This window comes from Xiphophorus hellerii, chromosome 10, assembly GCF_003331165.1.
Source record: "Xiphophorus hellerii strain 12219 chromosome 10, Xiphophorus_hellerii-4.1, whole genome shotgun sequence".
Classification (NCBI taxonomy): Eukaryota; Metazoa; Chordata; class Actinopteri; order Cyprinodontiformes; family Poeciliidae; genus Xiphophorus; species Xiphophorus hellerii.
The window spans coordinates 5,514,545-5,533,995 of record NC_045681.1 but is presented as its reverse complement, the minus strand read 5'-3'; the positions used below and the strand labels follow the sequence as shown (position 1 = coordinate 5,533,995).

The 19,451-nt window shown below is 37.2% G+C and overlaps 1 protein-coding gene across 1 annotated transcript in view; it reads left to right on the top strand.

Moving 5' to 3' along the window:
* nrg3b (neuregulin 3b) overlaps nt 1-19,451 on the top strand; it is a 264,283-nt gene that overhangs the window by 229,126 nt on the left and 15,706 nt on the right. Inside the window, exons 5-6 of the mRNA XM_032574450.1 lie at nt 3,963-4,065; nt 10,506-10,632. Of these exons, the coding sequence (XP_032430341.1) occupies nt 3,963-4,065; nt 10,506-10,632 (230 nt within the window). The remainder of the gene's footprint in view (nt 1-3,962; nt 4,066-10,505; nt 10,633-19,451) is intronic.

The window sequence follows — 19,451 nt, the reverse complement described above, 5'->3', positions numbered from 1 at the left end:
TCAGAAGAAAAAGCCAGCTCTGCACACAATCTTCCTCAGATCAGCAACTTTTAATATAGGGACTAAATAAGTTCAGAATCCTTCTGCAGGTTAATAAATTTACTATAGGGAATGCATCCAAGACTGATCAATGATAGAGGATTTTTCAAGATAAACAGTATGCATTATAACCTGTTTTCTCTTCAGCATTACTGGTGGATCTTTGGGTACTTGCTATGTAAGTTGTATGTGTGCTGATGTGACGCATAGCCATGTTTGATGTAGGATGGAACACTCTAAATATGATTTTCTTGTACTCTTTAGTCCAGCCCCTTAGGCTCCACAAGTCTCACTGGTTCACTCTGATGTATTTCGGGCTGAATACCCCGTTTTGTCATGGATAGTTTAGCACGGCCTTCATTATGCACTTTCATCAAAGCCAAATGTTAAGTGGCTGTTATGGTATTGCTGGCCACACGGGATTGTCTTGTCTTTGTGTTAGTACAACATAGTTTAGCCAGTATTGCTAGGGCTGTTCACTTTGTTCTGTTCCCTAACATGCTGTTGCATCTAATTTCAAGAGTGCCTCGTAGGCATCCAGCATGAAAGACCTGTAATAGCTTTATGTACAGACTGCATATCAGGGTTTTTCCTTACAGCCATTCAGCACAACTCTGTAGACAGCTGTTTTTTTCTGTTCCTATTTCAGAAAAGCCTATTTCATCCATCAAAAAAATGAGACAGAGGTTGGTCTCAGGTGGCGCTCTGCATGAGCACTGATAATGCAGCAGCAGGGAAAGACATTCCCTGTGTTTCACATGTCCAGCCATTGAGAGATCATTCAATTGACGGCAAAGGCCGAAGGGTTCGAAGGAGCTCTGAGATGCAAATGTTACATTTAGGCCATGGCATCTCCTGCTGTTTATTTCTTAAAAACAGGGCATTTGATGCCACGCTGGAAACATTGAGGAACAAGCTGGAAGTCAAGCATGTGATGATAGCTCAGACTATCAGAAGTGTCATAGCTTCACTGCTGTGATGTGGTAAAGTTAAATAACAGTGGCATTTTATGTTCATGCATTATTTTTTTTGTTGAAGTAGCACATGTGTTACAATATTGGAAAACAGGTATAGCTTCCAGTCCTTAAGCATTGCAGTTTTGACTATATTGAGTCAAAACTCTTGACCTCAGTTTGGGATTGCTGTTCATGCTATAGGAAACAACACCACCATATTGACTGAATTGCCACAAATTCAATTAAATAATGAGATGCCATCCTGCAGCAGTGTTTGACCAAACTGGTGATCAACATGAGGACAGGTTACCAGATTGTTGTACCTTTGTATGGTTTTCCCACACACTTCTTAGGCCTTTATTTGTTATATTATATATGTAGTAGGTAACTTTTATGAAAAATATATTTTGTTAAATATTTGTTAACTGTCACTATGTCCTGACGATGGCATACGAGACAGATGATCTGTGAAAAAATATTGTGCAAGATTTAATGCCAGGAAGCATTGTGACAGCATAGAAATAATCAAACAAAATCTAATTTGTTTTTGTGTTAACTGTATGACTTCATATTCTTCTAAAGAAATTTGCAAATCCTCTTTACAATTCTTTGGCACACTTATAAAGAAACATACCTTAGTGTAAGAAAGAAACTCGTAAAATCAAGAGATTTTTGTGCAGACCACTGAGATGGAATTGTAGTCAAAATTCTATTTTAAAGTTACAGTTTGGAAACAACAGCAGCTACTGTCCAGTTAAATGTAGTATTTTAAGACAAATGGTAAGACAGGAAACCAATAACCAGCAACCACTAGGTTGCTACGAAAGTGACTCCATAGTTAAGGTCACACACACGCTCAGTTTTCCACCAATTAAGTATGTATGGTGGGGTGGCCAGACAGACACCATAACTCACCTAAAGGTACATGGCAGTCAGCTGGGACTTTAATAAAAGGAAGGTGAATTAGTTTGAGTGCTAAAAGAAAACCTTGATGAAACAGGACCTGAATGGTACAGAGCCAGAATTCTCAACGGTATATTTGAATGAATGTAGACGTTCAGCACTGGCTCATTAATACCGAGCCAACAGGCAAACAGGATGATAGCAGCATCCTGCTGTGGGAATGATTTTATGGTCGCAAAAACAGGGAGAGCGTACACAGAGAAAGATGGATATGGAGAAATATAAAGAAATCTGAGCAAAAATCATTCGCAGAGTGCTTGTTTCACAGACTGGAAGAGCTGTTCCAGTAAGACAGTAAATCAAAGAAGGATGTGCCTTCAATGAAGCTGTAGAAGTTATCCAAGAAAATTTCTGCAAGAACTTTAGAATCTCCTTAATTAAAAGTGTGAAGAAAATATAACATTTCTAACCAGTGTTCTCTTGTACTGGATTATTCATGTACTCAAATTACTTTGCTCCCTAAAATATGGTACCTGTCCAACAGCAGATGACTTTGTTGCACCTAAAAGTCAGATGCACCACAACAAAAACTAGGAAGATATAAAATGATGAAAGGGCAAAATATACAGCATCGTGCTAAAAGAACAAACATCTTTTAGTAACACAAAAAAGTGCAAATCTGTGTTACTAACAAACAGCTTTTGCTTGTTAGTAACACAAACAAATGCACATATTTGTACATAGAATCACAACTTGAGGACTCCATTGGACGTCTCTTACGTCTGATGACGCAAGACACGTCCAAATAATGACGTCTCTTACTTTTGTTGTACACTGTGTGCTCTGTCAAGGATTTGCTCACCTTAGTTGAGTTGCTCTGTCCTTAGGCTGTAAAACACTATGCATTTTACACCAATACATGAGCAACGAACATGTTGATGGTTCATGATGAGCAATACAGATATTCCACAGACCTGATGTTAATTTCTTCAAGTTTGAACTCGCATAAAATGTGTTGTAGATACTGCGACAGATGTGGCAAAAAAAGAAACAGAGTACAGCTTGAGGTTCACTGATGCAGCACCAATATCATGCCGAGGAACATAATGAATATAAATGTTGTAACATGCAGTGCTTGAATGCACACTACCATTGAGCATAAACAGGTAAAATTCCTGTTTGTATGAAAGATGAAAAAGTAGGACAGACAAACACAGATAAGGACCTCCCCTGATAGTTCTGTCTTGACAGGATCAGGAGCCACAGTGAAGGGTCATGAAAAGGTTTCATGGTTTTCTTTTTCCTGCACCTATTCCTGCAGTAGTTAATGTGTTGAAATCATAAATCAGACACAAGGGGTTTATTGTTTGTAATTTCTTGTACAGGAGCTGGTGTTACGAACCACAGGACAGAGAATTACACCTAGTTTTCAGTGATACTGGTAGATTTGTGATATAGTGCCTTCAAGGCTATGCATTGTGGGCATTTTCATCTCAAGACATAAGGCATTTAAAGAGTCCAAACCATGCACCATTTTCAATCCAGCATTATTCGCTGTGGTAAGCAGTGTAACTGCACAGAGTGATATCTGCTGGGATCAACTGCCACTTGTCCCTGGCACTTCTGACCTCACAACTCTGCTTCTGATGAGTAGAGGTCTGACAGGGAGCTCCGGGGGCATTCATTTGCTACTAATTCCCTGTCACCATCAGTCTTGGAAAGCTGAAGCACAAACGCAGACGATGCACTCTCATGCACACACACACTTTCTGAGGATTTGTCCCATTCAGGCAACTCATTGGTGTTCCCTGCTGGGTTTTTCTGAAGGAAATGATTATCACACTTCAGTTATCACATGTTACTGAGCCCTGCCTGTATCTGCCATGTCCCTCTTCCAAGTCTTCAAAGACTAACTTTAACTGACAGCAACACTGGTTGCTTCATGCTATCTGTACATCTGTGCTTAGTGGGATAATTCAGAATGCATCTTCTTTCTGTTTTGCACTCCTTTGGGTCACAGTGGATATTCATTGCCCTAAATCTCATTCTCTCTCTTCTCTGCAGAGAGTGGTGACACCTACCAGAGGCAGGTGCTGTCCATCTTCAGCATTGCCTCGGGGATCTGTCTTCTCGGAGTGGCATGCATGGCTCTCTACCGCCGCAACAAGTGAGTGATTCCAGCCAGAACCACATTAGCAGAGTAAGCCCAGAGCTGTGCAGAAAGAGGCACTTTATTCTCATGGCACGGAGCCCAACGTGTGAGTCAGGTGGAGGATTTTTTTAAGTTAAGCAACAAATCCAAATTGTGTGGGATGCATTTGGGACAGATACTCATGTAAGATTTATCTGTAAAGTGGTTATAGCAAGCAGGTGTGTCACATACGCTTTGCATAAAGCAAAGTACATGTATACTGCTGAGGATACGAGGGAGTCCTAAACACAGAAGCTTGATAAAAGCATATGTCGGTAGTGTGCTTTGTGAAAGTCCCTTAATTTTTTTTTCACACTTTATTATGTCAACACCACAAATTTGAATGTATTTTATTAAAATCTTATGCAGTAGACCAAAACAAATTAGTGCATAATTTTGATGTGTGGAAAAAAGATACATAGTTTTTATATATTTTTTAGTGTAGGTTATACTGTTTTTGTATTAAGCGTGGCTATAAAAAGTTTTTAGATCATTTAGGCTCTGCATTAAATAGTCTAATTTAAATGAATTTCAGCACAAACAACTGTCTTTACAAGGGACTAAGCAGTTTCTCTCCACCTTTGTGTAATGCAATCTCAACATAAACCCAGATGGAGTTTTTGATATGCAACGCAAACCTTGCATTGTTGAAAACTACAAATTTAAACAACACTAAACAGTTTACCATCATGGTGAGGTAGTGGCATCGTCATGCTGTGGGGATTCTTTTCTAGAGGGCAGTTCTGGAAGAAAACCTTTCAAGGTTTCTATGAAAAACCTGGGCTACACGTAGAGCAACAATACAACGGAGTAGAATTAAGCATTTTTATGTTTTAGAACATCCCAGTTAATGTTCACATCTATAATTGATCTGTGGCTAGTCCAGATGCACAAAGCAGGTAGAAACATTCTCCAAAATACCTACAGCTTTAATCACAGCAAAGACTGCTTCTGCAAAGGACTGACTAATGGAGACCAAATTAAAAGGCATGCCAAGTTGATTTGCCTTCCACTTTAAAAAAAACATACACTGTTAGCCAGTCATATTAAAAAACTATGTAAAATGCAAAAAAATATGTAAAAAGGATCAAGAGGACTATTTTGCTGAAGAGTATGTAAATGTGAGTGTAATAGTAGGCTACCACTAAACATGCAAAAACACCTCTAAACTCAATTACTATCTTGCAGCCAGTTAGTGAAGAAATGTACACAAGGCAAGGTAAACGGCAGAGAATGAAGGAATTCCTCATAGAAGCTACGTTGATTAAATTGGTTGTGATAAACTCAAGTGTTTTCCTCTATTTTCGTTTCTTCAGCACAGCAGAGCTCTAAGTAACACATTGCCCTATTGGTCAGTGTGACCAGCAGCTCACCAGGAGGTTTAATGTACTGTAAATGATCTAAACCCACATATCCTGCTAAACTGGTTCCCTTTGACTTGAATGTTGCAGGGTTGTGGAGCTAGGATAAATGGATTTTCTTCTTAATGCTGAAGTTTATTCTGTTCTTCAGTAAAAGAGAAAAAAATGTAATTTGTTACACCATGTCACAGAGGAGATTAACCACAAGAAAGGTATTTATCTTGATTTTATGAGAGCTGTACTGCAGAGACAAAAATATATCCTATATACAATTCTGATCAGAGATTAACATATATTTGTCAGCAGCATTAATATCCTAATAATTCAGAGATTTTAAATGATGGATTGAACAATTATTTATCCAGGATGAGATAATGTTTACATAATCTTCAGTGCATCCAAATTTTACAAAAAGGCTTATACTTTTATTTGGAAAACTGCCCCATAGAAAATGCCTTTATTACATGCCTCTGGTTACCAGCAACAAACATTTGGCATAATTCTGATTGGATATTTGACCATGCTTCTTGGCACACTTGTTGGAGTTCATTTAGAATGATTGGTGTCTGGTACATTTCCAGCTTTAGAGTATAAGACTACATATTTTCAATAGTGTGGAGGTCAGAACTGTGGGGAGGCCATTCAGAAAATCATTCATTTAAAAATTGTTTTGATGTTTGTTAGGGACATTTTCCTTACAGAGTGTCATCTTTAATTGGAATAAAATATGTATTTATACAAGAATCACTAAGGTTCAAGCTGATCAAGAGCTGGAAATTGGAACACCATTCGCACTGCCATGTATGAGGCACATTTTACATAACTATAGACTTAGAAGGTGCCAGGCAAAAAAAAAAAACTGGTGTTTCCACAGTGAGACATAATAACTCAACTGAAATGTGCAGCTAACAACTAGAGAATTGTTTTGTAGTCAGATGAGACAAAGACATAGCCAATTGGTCACAGTTATGTTTTGATATTTAAAATATTTTTAGGAGTGAAAACTTTCAAACCTACAAATACTCTGAGAACTTCCAAACATAGTGGTGGTAGCAGAATGCTGAGGAATCTGACTGACTCTACCAAGTCAGTACAGAAAAGTGATCCAATACCCAGCCACAATTGTGGCATAATAGTATTGATGACTGCTTTAATTAATGGGGGTGCATGTTTATCAATCAATCAATCAAATTTTATTTGTATAGCACATTTCAGCAGCAAGGCATTTCAAAGTGCTTTACATCATTACAAACACAGAAACACAATGCAATATAGAATCATTAAGTCAAGTTCCATTAATAAATTTGTAATTGATTACATTTCAAATACAATTCTAAACAGGTGGGTTTTTAGTTGAGATTTAAAAGAAGTCAGTGTTTCAGCTGTTTTACAGTTTTCTGGAAGTTTGTTCCAAATTTGTGGTGCATAGATGCTGAAAGCTGCTTCTCCTTGTTTGGTTCTGGTTCTGGGGATGCAGAGCAGACCAGAACCAGAAGACCTGAGAGGTCTGGAAGGTTGATACAACAACAGCAGATCTTTAATGTATTGTGGTGCTAAGCCATTCAGTGATTTGTAAACTAACAACAGTATTTTAAAGTCTATTCTTTGAGCTACAGGGAGCCAGTGTAGGAACTTTAAAACTGGTGTTATGTGCTCTATCTTCCTGGTGTTAGTGAGAACGCGAGCAGCAGCGATCTGGATCAGCTGCAGCTGTTTGATTGATTTGTTGGACAGACCTGTGAAGACGCTGTTGCAATAATCAATACGACTGAAGATGAACGCATGGATGAGTTTCTCTAGATTTTGCTGAGACATTAGTCCTTTAATCCTGGAAATGTTCTTCAGGTGATAGAAGGCCGACTTTGTATTTTAACCTGGATATATTAGAAATTATCTACAATGCATTCAAATTTATGCATCCAGTAATTGTTTTAAAATTCATTGAAGGAATTTGTTTTATTATCAATCTGCCCTGTCATAAGAACGATTCCCATAAACATTCAAGATCATAAAATAAACAGTTTATACTCACGAGTCCACCTATAGCCAGAACTCTGTTTTGTGAGCTTACAGTTGCTCGTATGTTTGAATGCATGTGACAGCTTGGATGTGTACCAAAAAACCAACAACACTTGTAGATTTATTACTAAGTGGAATTCATTTAACAGGATGCCATGTATAATTTATGCAGAATGATGCACTAAGCTGCGGACTTGCTGAACATGCTTTAATTCAAACAGACACAACAATAAATATGTGTTTTACTTCTCCCCTGTTACATGCTCTGCTTTTATCTAATTTAATTTGGCTAATTACTTCCTAAACATAGGTCTTTGCATAAGTCCTTGCAAATATGTAGCAGTAAAGTTTGTTATTCTCTGCATATGCTTCAGTCAGTTGCTTTTAAATATTTATAGATAGTTGATTCAGTCTGTTTTAAACTCTTTAGTTCATGTACAAATGAATAGAATTAAAATTGTGACTAATATAGAGAAATGATGTCAGTTCATTCCAATCAAAATATATCATTGAATATAGATCATACACACATTCTAGTGCAATTAAACAAAATAGTTATGTTCAGTTGGTTCTGTAATGTCAGTTGTTACAAATCTTTGTAACTGACATTATATGGAGCCTTATCTGACTGAATAAAGTGGTTGACATGAAAGCAATCCCTCCTCCCGAGAGAGCAAGTGGCAACAGAGGAAAAAAAACAACTCACTTATAGCAGTAGGAGACCTCCATTAAAACCAAGCGAGTAGCTAGGAGAGGAAGAGGACAAAGAACAAACTGAAGCACAGGCTCAGGGATACATCTTGTGGAAAGGAAAAGCCGTGTAAAAGAGAAGGGTAAAGGAGCACACAGAGTTGATGGCATCAATAGCTCTGTTTAACAATCAGGCCAGAAATGATACATAGCTAAACATGGAAGCAAGTGACAGGGGAGTACTTTCTGTGACAAAGAAAAAGAAGTGGAAGTGTGCACTGACGCACTGGTCCTGTTTAACTCTATAGGAAATAACAAAGGAATATATAGAGTTAAAATAGGCACAATACGTCTGATAGTGGAATAGAGTAGCAAAAAAAAAATAAAAAGAAATGCTGCTATATTCAGAAACACCTGGGGTATTTTCTATGGGAAAGAAAAATAAGGCTAGTTCAAATGGCTAATGATAGCTGTAGCTCTGTCTGTGGCCTTGACCAGGAAACAAACATGGCTAAGCACAGATGCACTGGGCCAGAGCTGCTTCCTGTACCAGAAAGGAATACAGAGTACACAAAAATAAATGGCAGTGATAGTTTTGCAAAAATACTTTATCCAGGAAGTAAACAGTTTAATACAGAAACACTGGGTCAAGTATATTTTGTATGGGGGAAACATTGAAAAAAGGATGATGTTTATATCATTACAAACGGAGCATTAATCTATCACAGAGAAAATCCAACTTCATTTGATGCTTAACTATGTATAGTTAAAATTAAACTAAAACACACTAAAGCAAAGCAAGTAAGATACATGACAGCTATTGAAAGTTAATACAAGTGAATCAGGTGAGACAAGAACAGCTGGAGCTTAAACAAGACAAAAGTGAGACTTTAAATCGCTCCAATTATGACAATGAGTCAGGCTTTAGATTTCTCTCCACGTTAGTACAGGTTGCAGTCTCACAGTAACTAACATTCTATTTTCCAGGCTCATTGAAAACAGGCTGCACCTGTAATGTAATCCAATCAGTTGAGCATATTTGAAAAAGCGACATTTTAAAAAGGTGACAAAAACACAGAAGTCTATCTTGCATTACAGTAAGAAAAGAAAATGTACACTACATATCACAATGATAGGCATTAGTCCCATAGACAACTATTGTTACTGTCACCTTAAGAAATAGCATGTAACAAATTTGCAGATGGATCAATTAACACCTGTTCAAAGATAATTCACTTAGAGTTTTTGTTACCTTATATATATCACCACACTCTCACCTCTAGCTTTTCACTGTGTAGACATGATCCAGTGTCTGTTTTTGGCCTCGTTTCTTTTATTCTTTTAATAGAATAATATCATACAGCCATGTAATGGATGTTTCACGCTACACTTCCTTGATTAAATTTTTCCTTGAGCAACACATCTTCTCTCTTAAAGCTGTCCCCGCTCTACCATCAAACCCTTCAGCTACAGGTCTAGAAAGGAAAGCCAGAGTGACATATCTCGCTCGTGCTCACTTTGTAGCTTTGACCTTTGACGGTGCTTGCAGACATCCAGCCTCGAACAAATGTTGTCGTGTCTTGTTGTCGCAAAAGTCTTCAATTGTCAGAAGACTTTTTAATCACTAAATGGCACGATTGCATGATCTCAATGTATTAAATAACATGCCACTGCAGGCAAGTGCTGTTTACCTTGTATCTACCCTTTTCGAGTGTCAGTTTAGGGCATTAAATTGAATGCAGGGTGGTTAGGGCGAATAAATTAACATTGAAGCATGCAATTCCAGTGAAAGGTTTTCCTAAATGAATGTGATCGCACTGTCAGAATGTCATCAGATGTGGAAGTTATCCGGCATTAGCATCGGGGTCTTTTCACGATACCAGGATGGCTTATGCTGCTGCTGGTATTTTCTGGTTTTTGCTTTCAAATGTTAGTACTGCAAAATGTATGATCAACAAACTCAAATAAACACAGTTAAAGTTACTGACACACATATCTAGGGTTCTAGACAACCCTGATTGACATTGTTGTTTGAGAATTCTATTCTGAAAAAATATGTATATATACAAATATATATTCAATAAATTAGAATATACAATCGTATCAGGTTTGTCTGTTAAATTGAAAATGCTTTTTAAAAATAACTTTTAGGCACATATTAACCAGACTACATTTACGGGTACAAAAACATGCAAACTGATGAAATCTAAAAGGGATCAAATACTTTTTCACAGCACCATATACTGTATCTCGATCCTGGTAATTTGCATACATCTTAATTTTAATCATAATCTTGCAATCATTTTCAGAGTCTTCTTGCTAACATTGTTTTCCCGTCTTCTACAGAAGACACCGGGAAAAACTCCAGGCTCACTTCTCCGAGAGCCGCAGCTTGAGAGACTGCAGTGTCAACAGCTCTGGCCTCATGTCCAACTCCACTCCCAGGACTCAGTACAACCTTCATCTTCAAAAAGTAAGTGTTTCAGCTACCATTGATTTTATTTGCAGTCACCCGCTTAATCAACATTATTGCCATTTCATCTTTGTGTAAGCAGTGTTTACATACAATGCAGAGTTCAGAGTGCCTGACAGGATGATCTATGATGTATGTCCTAATAATCTCTCTGCTGACTGAAGCCTTTTGTTCAGACCTCTATCTAACATGGGATGAGAGGCAGCGGGGGTATAATAGTTCAAAATAAATGCGCCGTGCATTATACAGGAAAAATCTGCCTGTCATGTTCACAGTGACAGATTCCTGTGAGAAAACGCGGATTGAAATTTATGATTATTGTTGGTTTGCAAAATCCCTGAAGTTACAATGAGAGCGCGGTGACGCTGGGTAAGCCAGACGAATTCAGCTCCAGACGACTCCACATTGTTGTTGCAAATGTTTTGAATTTGCAGGAGAACTTGAATGGGAATGGCAGCTTTCTGTGAGATATAGTCCTCGGCTCTCTTAAAATCGAAAAGTAATTTTTGCAACCTTTTGCAAAAAGGTTGCAAAAATCTGTTGATGAGTAAATAAAATCTGAGCACCAAGACCTTTTGGAGAGAGAAACAGCATTAGTAAGATATGACCCAGTTTCCAGGAGAGAAAGGAAAATGCAGTGCCCTGTGCTAGCATCAGAGAAAAAGTAGCTACAAACCAGCAAGAGAACTGAACTCTGAAGCACCAGGGGGATGCACATGATAAAGCTTTATAGAAAGGTAATTGCACTCTAATGTACACTTGCAAAGGCATCATCAAAAGAGTGCAATCACACACTGTAATGCTGCTGCAATTTGCTGAATTTCCCCTAATTTTTTAATACTGTTCATAACATTTTTTCATAAATAAGATGCTTTTTTTCTGTAGTTACTTTTAAAATTGGCTCTGTTATTTTCAGCTGCTATACTGCTGATATACTTTTTCATCACACTATTCGCCACGATATCTACCCCTAGATTAAGTAAAAGTGAAAATTCTCAATATTTTGCACCTTCTGTGACACACAAGAAATCTAGAGTAGGGTAGAGCGTGAGCAGTTGGTGGCACATTAGACCTTGACAGTTAGTTTTACAATCAGCAGGCATGAATTAAATCAACCACAATTTAAAAAAATAAAAAACTGACTTAAATTTGAGTAAATGTATCAAGTGATGGGGGAAAATAAAAGTGAACAAAAAATTGTGCATAACAAAATTACTGTGGTTCAGTTGTTAATGCACGTCTCATGATTAATAATCAACTTTGAGTATTAATAAAAGGCAACTTATTGATTAATAGGAACATAGCATTCCCATATAACAGTAGTCAGCAACATTTTCATTCTAAATAACTACTTTTGCCCTCTCTGCTGCAAAATTAAACATATCTAATTGTAATTGTATAAATATTTGCTATAGAAAATGCTTTCTTGTGAAATTTAAAGAATTAACCAATTTTATTTCTATTAGTAGATTTTAAACTCAAGAAAAACATCATACTATTATTAGAGGAGAATGAGGTCACTTCAGTAAATTCTTATATTTATGGAATGGTAGCCCACTTTGCTACTGAAAAACACAAAAGATTCTTTTTTAACCTTGTACTACTAGTGTGATACTGTTGTACACATTATATGCAGATACTGCTTAAAAACAACTTATAGATCTACCCATTTCTATGTAAATAAATATGTATTTCTGCTATATAAGTTGAATTTATTTTTAAGGGTTTTTTCCTACACATCTTTAGCAGGAATACTGATAAATGTGGCCAGCACTGTATTTGTTGCAAGGTAGTGCTCATCTGTAGTCAGCCCAAGCCTGTGCTGAGGCTCCTTAATAATTTAACAGTGTCTTGTGTCAACCACTAGAAACTAACACCCTTCAAGCTAGCTCCTCCCACAGAACTGCAGCTGGCACAATCTGAAAGCTTTTCCCAATGTTGTTTGAAAATCGGAGCTAAGATTAGTTCACAACTAAAAAGAAAAACAACGAGCGTATACATTTGTTTAAAATCACAATATCCTGTATTGCTAAACCATGATATAGTACGCTAACAACAAATGTCAATAACAGGAATATAACAGGCACAGCAAAGGGAAATATCTGTATCCAGCCATAAAATACGGCCACTGCTGGACACTGGAAAAAAGTCAGAAGAAGGGCAAAGTCAGAAATAAAACACAATAACAATGCAACAACACAGAAACAAAAAAGCTATTTTTGAACAGTGTGAAGGAAGCTTAAGGAGGGATGTGAAAGATCACCGGCTATAAGTACCCAGGAGGGGGCATGAGCTGAACAGAAGAAAAAAAGATTAGGAAGAGAAAGCCTTTTTTTTTCCTCCACCGATTTGACACAGAGACCCCCAGACCACTGCTTCTCACCTCCCACTCCCACAGCTTGAAACCATCCAGGAAGAGAACACGCTATGTGGGTGGTGCGGTCCAACCAGTTCCCTGTTTTTCTTTTAAGTATGAACAGACAAAATGAAACAAATCTGCAAGGAAGAACATAGCGGCATGCTCTTTGAGGAGGCTCAGACGCCACATCTCCTGCATAACTCAGCCTCAGAACACAATGGATGGTTTCTGATTTTTCTTTTTTTTCTTCTTTTTTTCTCTATGTGTGCATTTTAAGCAGTTTGCTGGGGGATGAGACCAGCGAGGCAGAAACAAAGCTTTGGCTCTGCTGAGGCAGGTGCAGAGGACAGACTAAAACCAAAGTCCATTTCGGTCATTGTCCTCTGTGATAAAATGATGCGCCTCTCCATTTTTCTTTCATGCCCCCAGAAATGTGTCGCTACATGAACTCAGGTGTTTTTGACAAAGATATTTTTCCCTCAAGGTTTGTTGTGTAATAATCCCAAGCCTTTCAGCGCAATGCAGTACCTTGACATGACTTTGACATAATAATTACCAGGGCAGTGCTCCACGTCTGGGATAGCATATGTTACTGGAACAAGAAACACTTAACTAAAACAGACATCTTCCCTTCTTTGCAAGAGGCATTTTATCCCAGCCCACCTAAACTTACTCCTAAACGTCATGGATTTGCTTAGATGAAAGAATCACGTGGAATTATGTAAAATTTGTCAAAAGCTCAGTGATTTCTTTCCTGCTTTGATTGCTTTAATCAGTAGATTTGTTCTGTACTGTGATGAAACACTAAGAATGTGTTTCTGAATGTCTTATTCAATCAAGCATACTTTACTACCAGAACAAAGAATCTTTCAATTTTAAAACTTGTCATTTCCGTTACTTTTCAACCAAAATTTTCATAGAACTTTTTGACAATTTTGTCCCTGTTAGAAACTGTTCTGAAGAAAAATGTTTACAAAATACACAAATTTAGGTTTCGTTAAAGCAGTAAGTGGACCTCATTAGTTCAGGATATACAGGTGACACAATTACATCAATTCTGTTAACAAGAAGAAACTAAAGGTAAACTTTCAAGAAAATATAGAAGCATAGAGACTAAAATCATAAGTCTTTAAGCTAACATAATATGTAAATAAATAATACAACTAATATAAAAATGTGTCAGTCAACCCCAGATATAAAACAAAATTTATAAGGATGTAAAATGAAACAATTACAGTATATCTAAAAGCAAAATCAAAGTGTAATTAAGCTGCCTTTATAATTATCTTCAGATGGGGTTAAAGTGGAAATAACTGATCCAGACCACTAAAGAGAATGTATTAATAGTCTTTTTTAGCAAAGAGAGAATATTTTCTACAGATCACTCTGTTGCTGTTCTATGATGTTAGAGATGCAGTTTTATTTTCTACCTCTTTTGCTTCAAAAACTAACTTTATGTTGCAAGAGTGCTCTTTACATGAGTGCTATTGACATTGTGTACTTTTCAAATTAAATTATAATTTTTGAGTAATTAATATGATTTTTCAGGTCGACCATACTTCAAGTCTTAAATATTAAATGTCAGGTGTTCTTGACACAGGTTGTCAAAATTATGCAAACTGACTGGAACCTGTTCAGGAACGTTCTTTTACCAGAATGCTTTCTCATATATTTCTTTAAGGGCTTTCAGGTGCATTAAATACCCCTTGAAATTAGACTGTCACACAAAAATGAATGTAATTTATTGGGATTCAATGTGACAGGCCACTGGTAAGGAACTCATAATTATGAAGTTGAAGCTGTGGCTCTTTGCAGCTCCTTCAACGTACCAGTGGTCCTCTTGGCTGCTTCTCAGTTTAATGTCTATCTACCATGTCAGTTTAAGTGGATAGCCATGTCTTGGTTGGCTTGCAGTTGTGCAGTACTCTTTTTACATTTGGATGATGGATTGAACAGGGCTCAGTGAGATGCTCTCTGGTTAAGGTGTTGTTTGGAATTCATGGTGCCAACTGTTCTCTAGCGTTCTCTAAAACTTTTGATCTCTTTACGGTACAGCTGTATTTATTCTGAGATGAAATTACTGTTACTATTATTCAAATACACAAATACCAAATAAACAGATGACTTGTCGAGGCAAATTGGTTGCAATACATTTTATTTACGCATATTAGAGTAGAGGGGCCTGAAAATAAAACTTTCCGGAGTTGTATTTGTAAAAGAAAAAATAGTAGAATTTTCTATCTATATTACAATTTTGCATTACTTTGTATATCATATAAAATTCCAATAAGTTGTACTTATGTTTGTGGTTTTAACATGACAAAATGTGGAAAAGTCTAAAAGTTTAAAAAATTGAAATATTTGGTATAAATATTTGTGTGCAGGCCACCTATTGCTTTTTCAAGGGAAAATTCTGATCAAATTTAGATTTTCCCAGAAAATGTACTTTGCTGCAAACAGAAAATTGTGAGCAGCTGGTAATGAATGTTAACAATGGATGGTGCATCACCAAATAGTTCTCATTCCAAAATACTTTACAAGCAACATGGAAATTAATGGTAATATGTGTGTACACTTGGACACATTGTGCATCAAATTTAAATCAATGCTTGGAGTATTAAAGATGTGTTCTGAAAATATAGCAGACCAATTGGATGCCTGCACCGAAACAAACAACAACCTAAGCTGGAAGGAACAGACACTGTGTTCCAAACAACAGGAAGCTAAAGAGATGCTAACTATGTGTCTCAGGCTTCTTGTTAAAAAATATGTTATATGTTAGAGGAATCTTCCCGGCCAAAACTGTGTAAAATAATAGTGATCATTGCGGCCTTACTTTGGACAAGTCACTCTCAGGAGCATAAAACATGGAGGCAGGCAAAGGTAAAAACCCCAGAGTAGAACTTGCTCTTCCAAAATTTGCAGAGATATGCCTTTAGAATACTCAAACTTGTATGTGCTTCGGGGCAATGTTCTCTTACGTGAAGTAAATTTTTAAAATACTCTGGAGTTACACTTTCAAAGATGTTGCATACTTAAATGTATGAAGTGCCAGGGTAACAAGTAATCAGTAGAATGGCTGCTTGCTTTCTGGGAAATTTAAAAGCAAAACAGTTCATGACATTTTGGCTCACATTTTTTGTCATCTTTTGGGAAAGTTGCGTAAATTCCATTCAAATAAATTTCAATATTTTTGCAGTATGATATCACGCTAAAAAGCTGTTATGGATGCATTTATTTAGTCTGGTAGGAACATACTGATTTCAACAAAATCATTATTAAAAAGCCAGATTTTGCTACTTCTCCTGTAATACTGTGTTCAACCTCCTGTTCCCTGTAGGGCAGCAGTTTCATAAGGTTGCAGCATACAGAAGGAGAGAGGTCTTTCACTATTCCTGTTTTCACAATCCCTACAGACTGTACAAAGTCCTGGGTGTTTTCTTCTGCTCTCTTCAACTCACCACAAAGGTTTTCTACATCATCTAGTTCTAGAAACTGAGATGGTCATGGAGGAAGGCTGATTTTAATTCTCAAGTACAGTTACTGTGTTGAGCCGACCACATTTAATGAGCATAGCCATTTTTTTAAAAAAAAGGAAAGGATTCTTTATTTTCACTTTACTTCTAATTTACTAGATATTTATTCAAATTAAATTCAATTTCAACTCAAAATACTTTATTAATCCCAGAGGAAAATTAAATATAGTAATTGATACTACACAGTTTTCTTCAAAGAGTTGTTGTAGATGCTGATGGCTGAGGAGAGAAAGGGTCTCCTGTAGCAGTCAGTATAACGGCAATTTAGAAAAGGTCTCTGACCGAAGTCATTGTTGTATAACAAATAGTTCTTAACATTTGAATATTCAGGTTCTGGTACATTTTAACCAGTTAATGTAACCTACAATGGTTACATTGGTAGAATGGTGAAGAAAGGATATGTGGCATAGTTTATCATTCCTTGTTAACCAGAGAAAAAGCTGTGCATGACCGACAATCATCTCTCTGTTTTACAATAAATGGTCCAGAAACAAGAAAATGTCCAATGAACTTCAGCTGTGTGAATGAGAATGTCTTGTTAATGTAAGATGTCAGTCTGGTTTAAGACAATAGGAAGGCAGCAGTAGCTCAAACACCAACTTATCAGAACCGATATGTACAGGACTCCAAACCTACAGCATTTTAACCTTGAAGTGAATGATGAAAACAGGAAACCGAGATTAAATGGACTATAACACATTGGAAAAATGTTGACTACTCTGATTTCAGCTGTTACATTCAGAAGGCAGAGTAAGAAATTATATAGGGTAAAAACAGTTTAAAAACATTGACATTTTGCATCACGACTTCAGGCTGGTAGTATAGGTGGTGTAATGATGTGCGAGACATTTTCTTAGCACATTTTCAACCATGTCCACGTCTTTATGACCCATCATCTGATAGCTATTTCTATCAGGAAAATGCACCTTGTCACACAGTTTCTGAATTCTGAAAGCAAAAGAGGGTCAAGCAATGTTACCTACCAGTGTGGGTTCTGATTATTGCTCAAATGATTGAAAACAATAACGTCCTTTAAGGGTTGATGGGGTCTACATGATAGGATGCAGCTTGAATAATGTGGCCAACTTTAAGCCCATGTGCACGTCAGTTTCCATCTCTAAAATAACTGATTAACATTTTGATAAGAACCAAAACTGTTTTCCATCAGCATTAGTCACATCCTTGCAGGAACAGCAGACATATGGTTGATGTCAGCCATATAATATCTTGTGTTGGTTTATTCTTCGGATACAGGGACTGACCTTGTTAAGGATTGGACAAATATTCTATCATTCACAGTTCAGGACCTGAAATTTGATATTAATCCATGAAAGATTATGGCTGCTCTGAATGCATAGGTTCGTCCACTTGTTGGTATTTCGGTGACAGTCCACATATTGATGGATTTTACTGTTACTCTCTCGGGCTCACACATTTTCTGTTTGTCTTACCCTTCAAAAGAATCCACAATGTGCTGTTTATTGAATGTTTTCACAAGTGGCATACAAAAAGACAAAAAGCCAGATAGGAGGGAACAAGCGAAATGGGTTGCGGCGTGCAGGTCTGCCATTGTTTGCCACAAGCTATTTATTTTATCCTCTGACATAGATATCATCCTGCAGGAAACTTTGCCGAGGCAATTGTCTCAGAAAGTGAAGCATTCTCCACCCGCGGGGCATATGAGAGGGTGGTCGAAATTATGCTATTTTGCTGCACAACTGGTGAACAGCGGTAACAGCTCCCTGTGGGAGTCAGTGTAAGGGGAGGAAAAAGGGGGCTTATCAGGAATAGGAGACCCCCAAACCAACTCTAAGTCACATGCAACCACTTTAATGGCACACGGTCGGACGGAGAGAAAAAGAGGGCAGCTCGGGATGTACTGTAATGAGAATAACAGAATTATCTAAAGACTTTACAAAGGGGTTCTTGGGGCATCCATGACTGCTGTGCTTGAGCTGTGACTGTGGCCTGTTGTAAGATAATGGTGTTAATTCTGATAAAAATAAAGGTTGGGAATTAAAGGAGGGAATTTATTAGAAAGCTATTAATGTAATCTCATGTTGGATTAATTCTTGAGAGTAGCAGAAGTGCTGCGAGGGCCAGCGGGAAGTTTATGCTTGCATTGCCGCCCCACTCCTCTTAATCAGCAGTTCACAATGTAATTAAAGACACTGCCTGACTGAGTAGGGAAACATCAGCAAGAGAACATTCTCCACCTGACTAGACTTTAGTTAAGCCACGCATACAAATAATTAAAAGTATTTAAAAGCCATTTTGTGTCACCAAATTTGGTATTTGAAGCTTCTGTGTATTTTTAGGTTTGTATTTCTGTCGGTTTTTACTATATTTTGTTAGTAATTATTTCCTGTATTCCACAATTTAAGAAGTCCCGTCCTTCAGTGTCTGAGCTCCATGCACTCTCCAGCGCTCTCTCATCTGCTCATTAACTCACCAGTCTAAAATAGTTGTTGGTTTACTCAGTCAGGGTCTAATCCTTTGTTGTTTCTTAAAGTTTGTATTTTGTTTTTTATCTCCCTGAGTGTATTTACTATTAAAATCAGTTCTCCATGTGCGTCTCTCGCCCTTGTCTTTGTATTTAGGTCCTGAACAACACTGACTCATTATGTTATTTTCAATCTGCTAATAAGTAATTAAGAGTTTTTTGTCTTTAAAATGCAGAAATTTGCACATTTCCTTAGTAGTAGTGTTGCATTTAAACTGACCAGACTTTTTTCTGTGTGTAACACACTTTGTATCTAATTTTGAATTATGGTTAGGGTCATTGTTCATTTGGAAGTCCCACTTGCAGTCTTAATTTTAAGTCAGCCTTAATTTCATGGTTGATGTCTATGAATGTTGCTTTAATACTTAAATATAATGTTCTCTCCTCACAATGCCATCTGCTTGATCAAGTGCACCAGTCC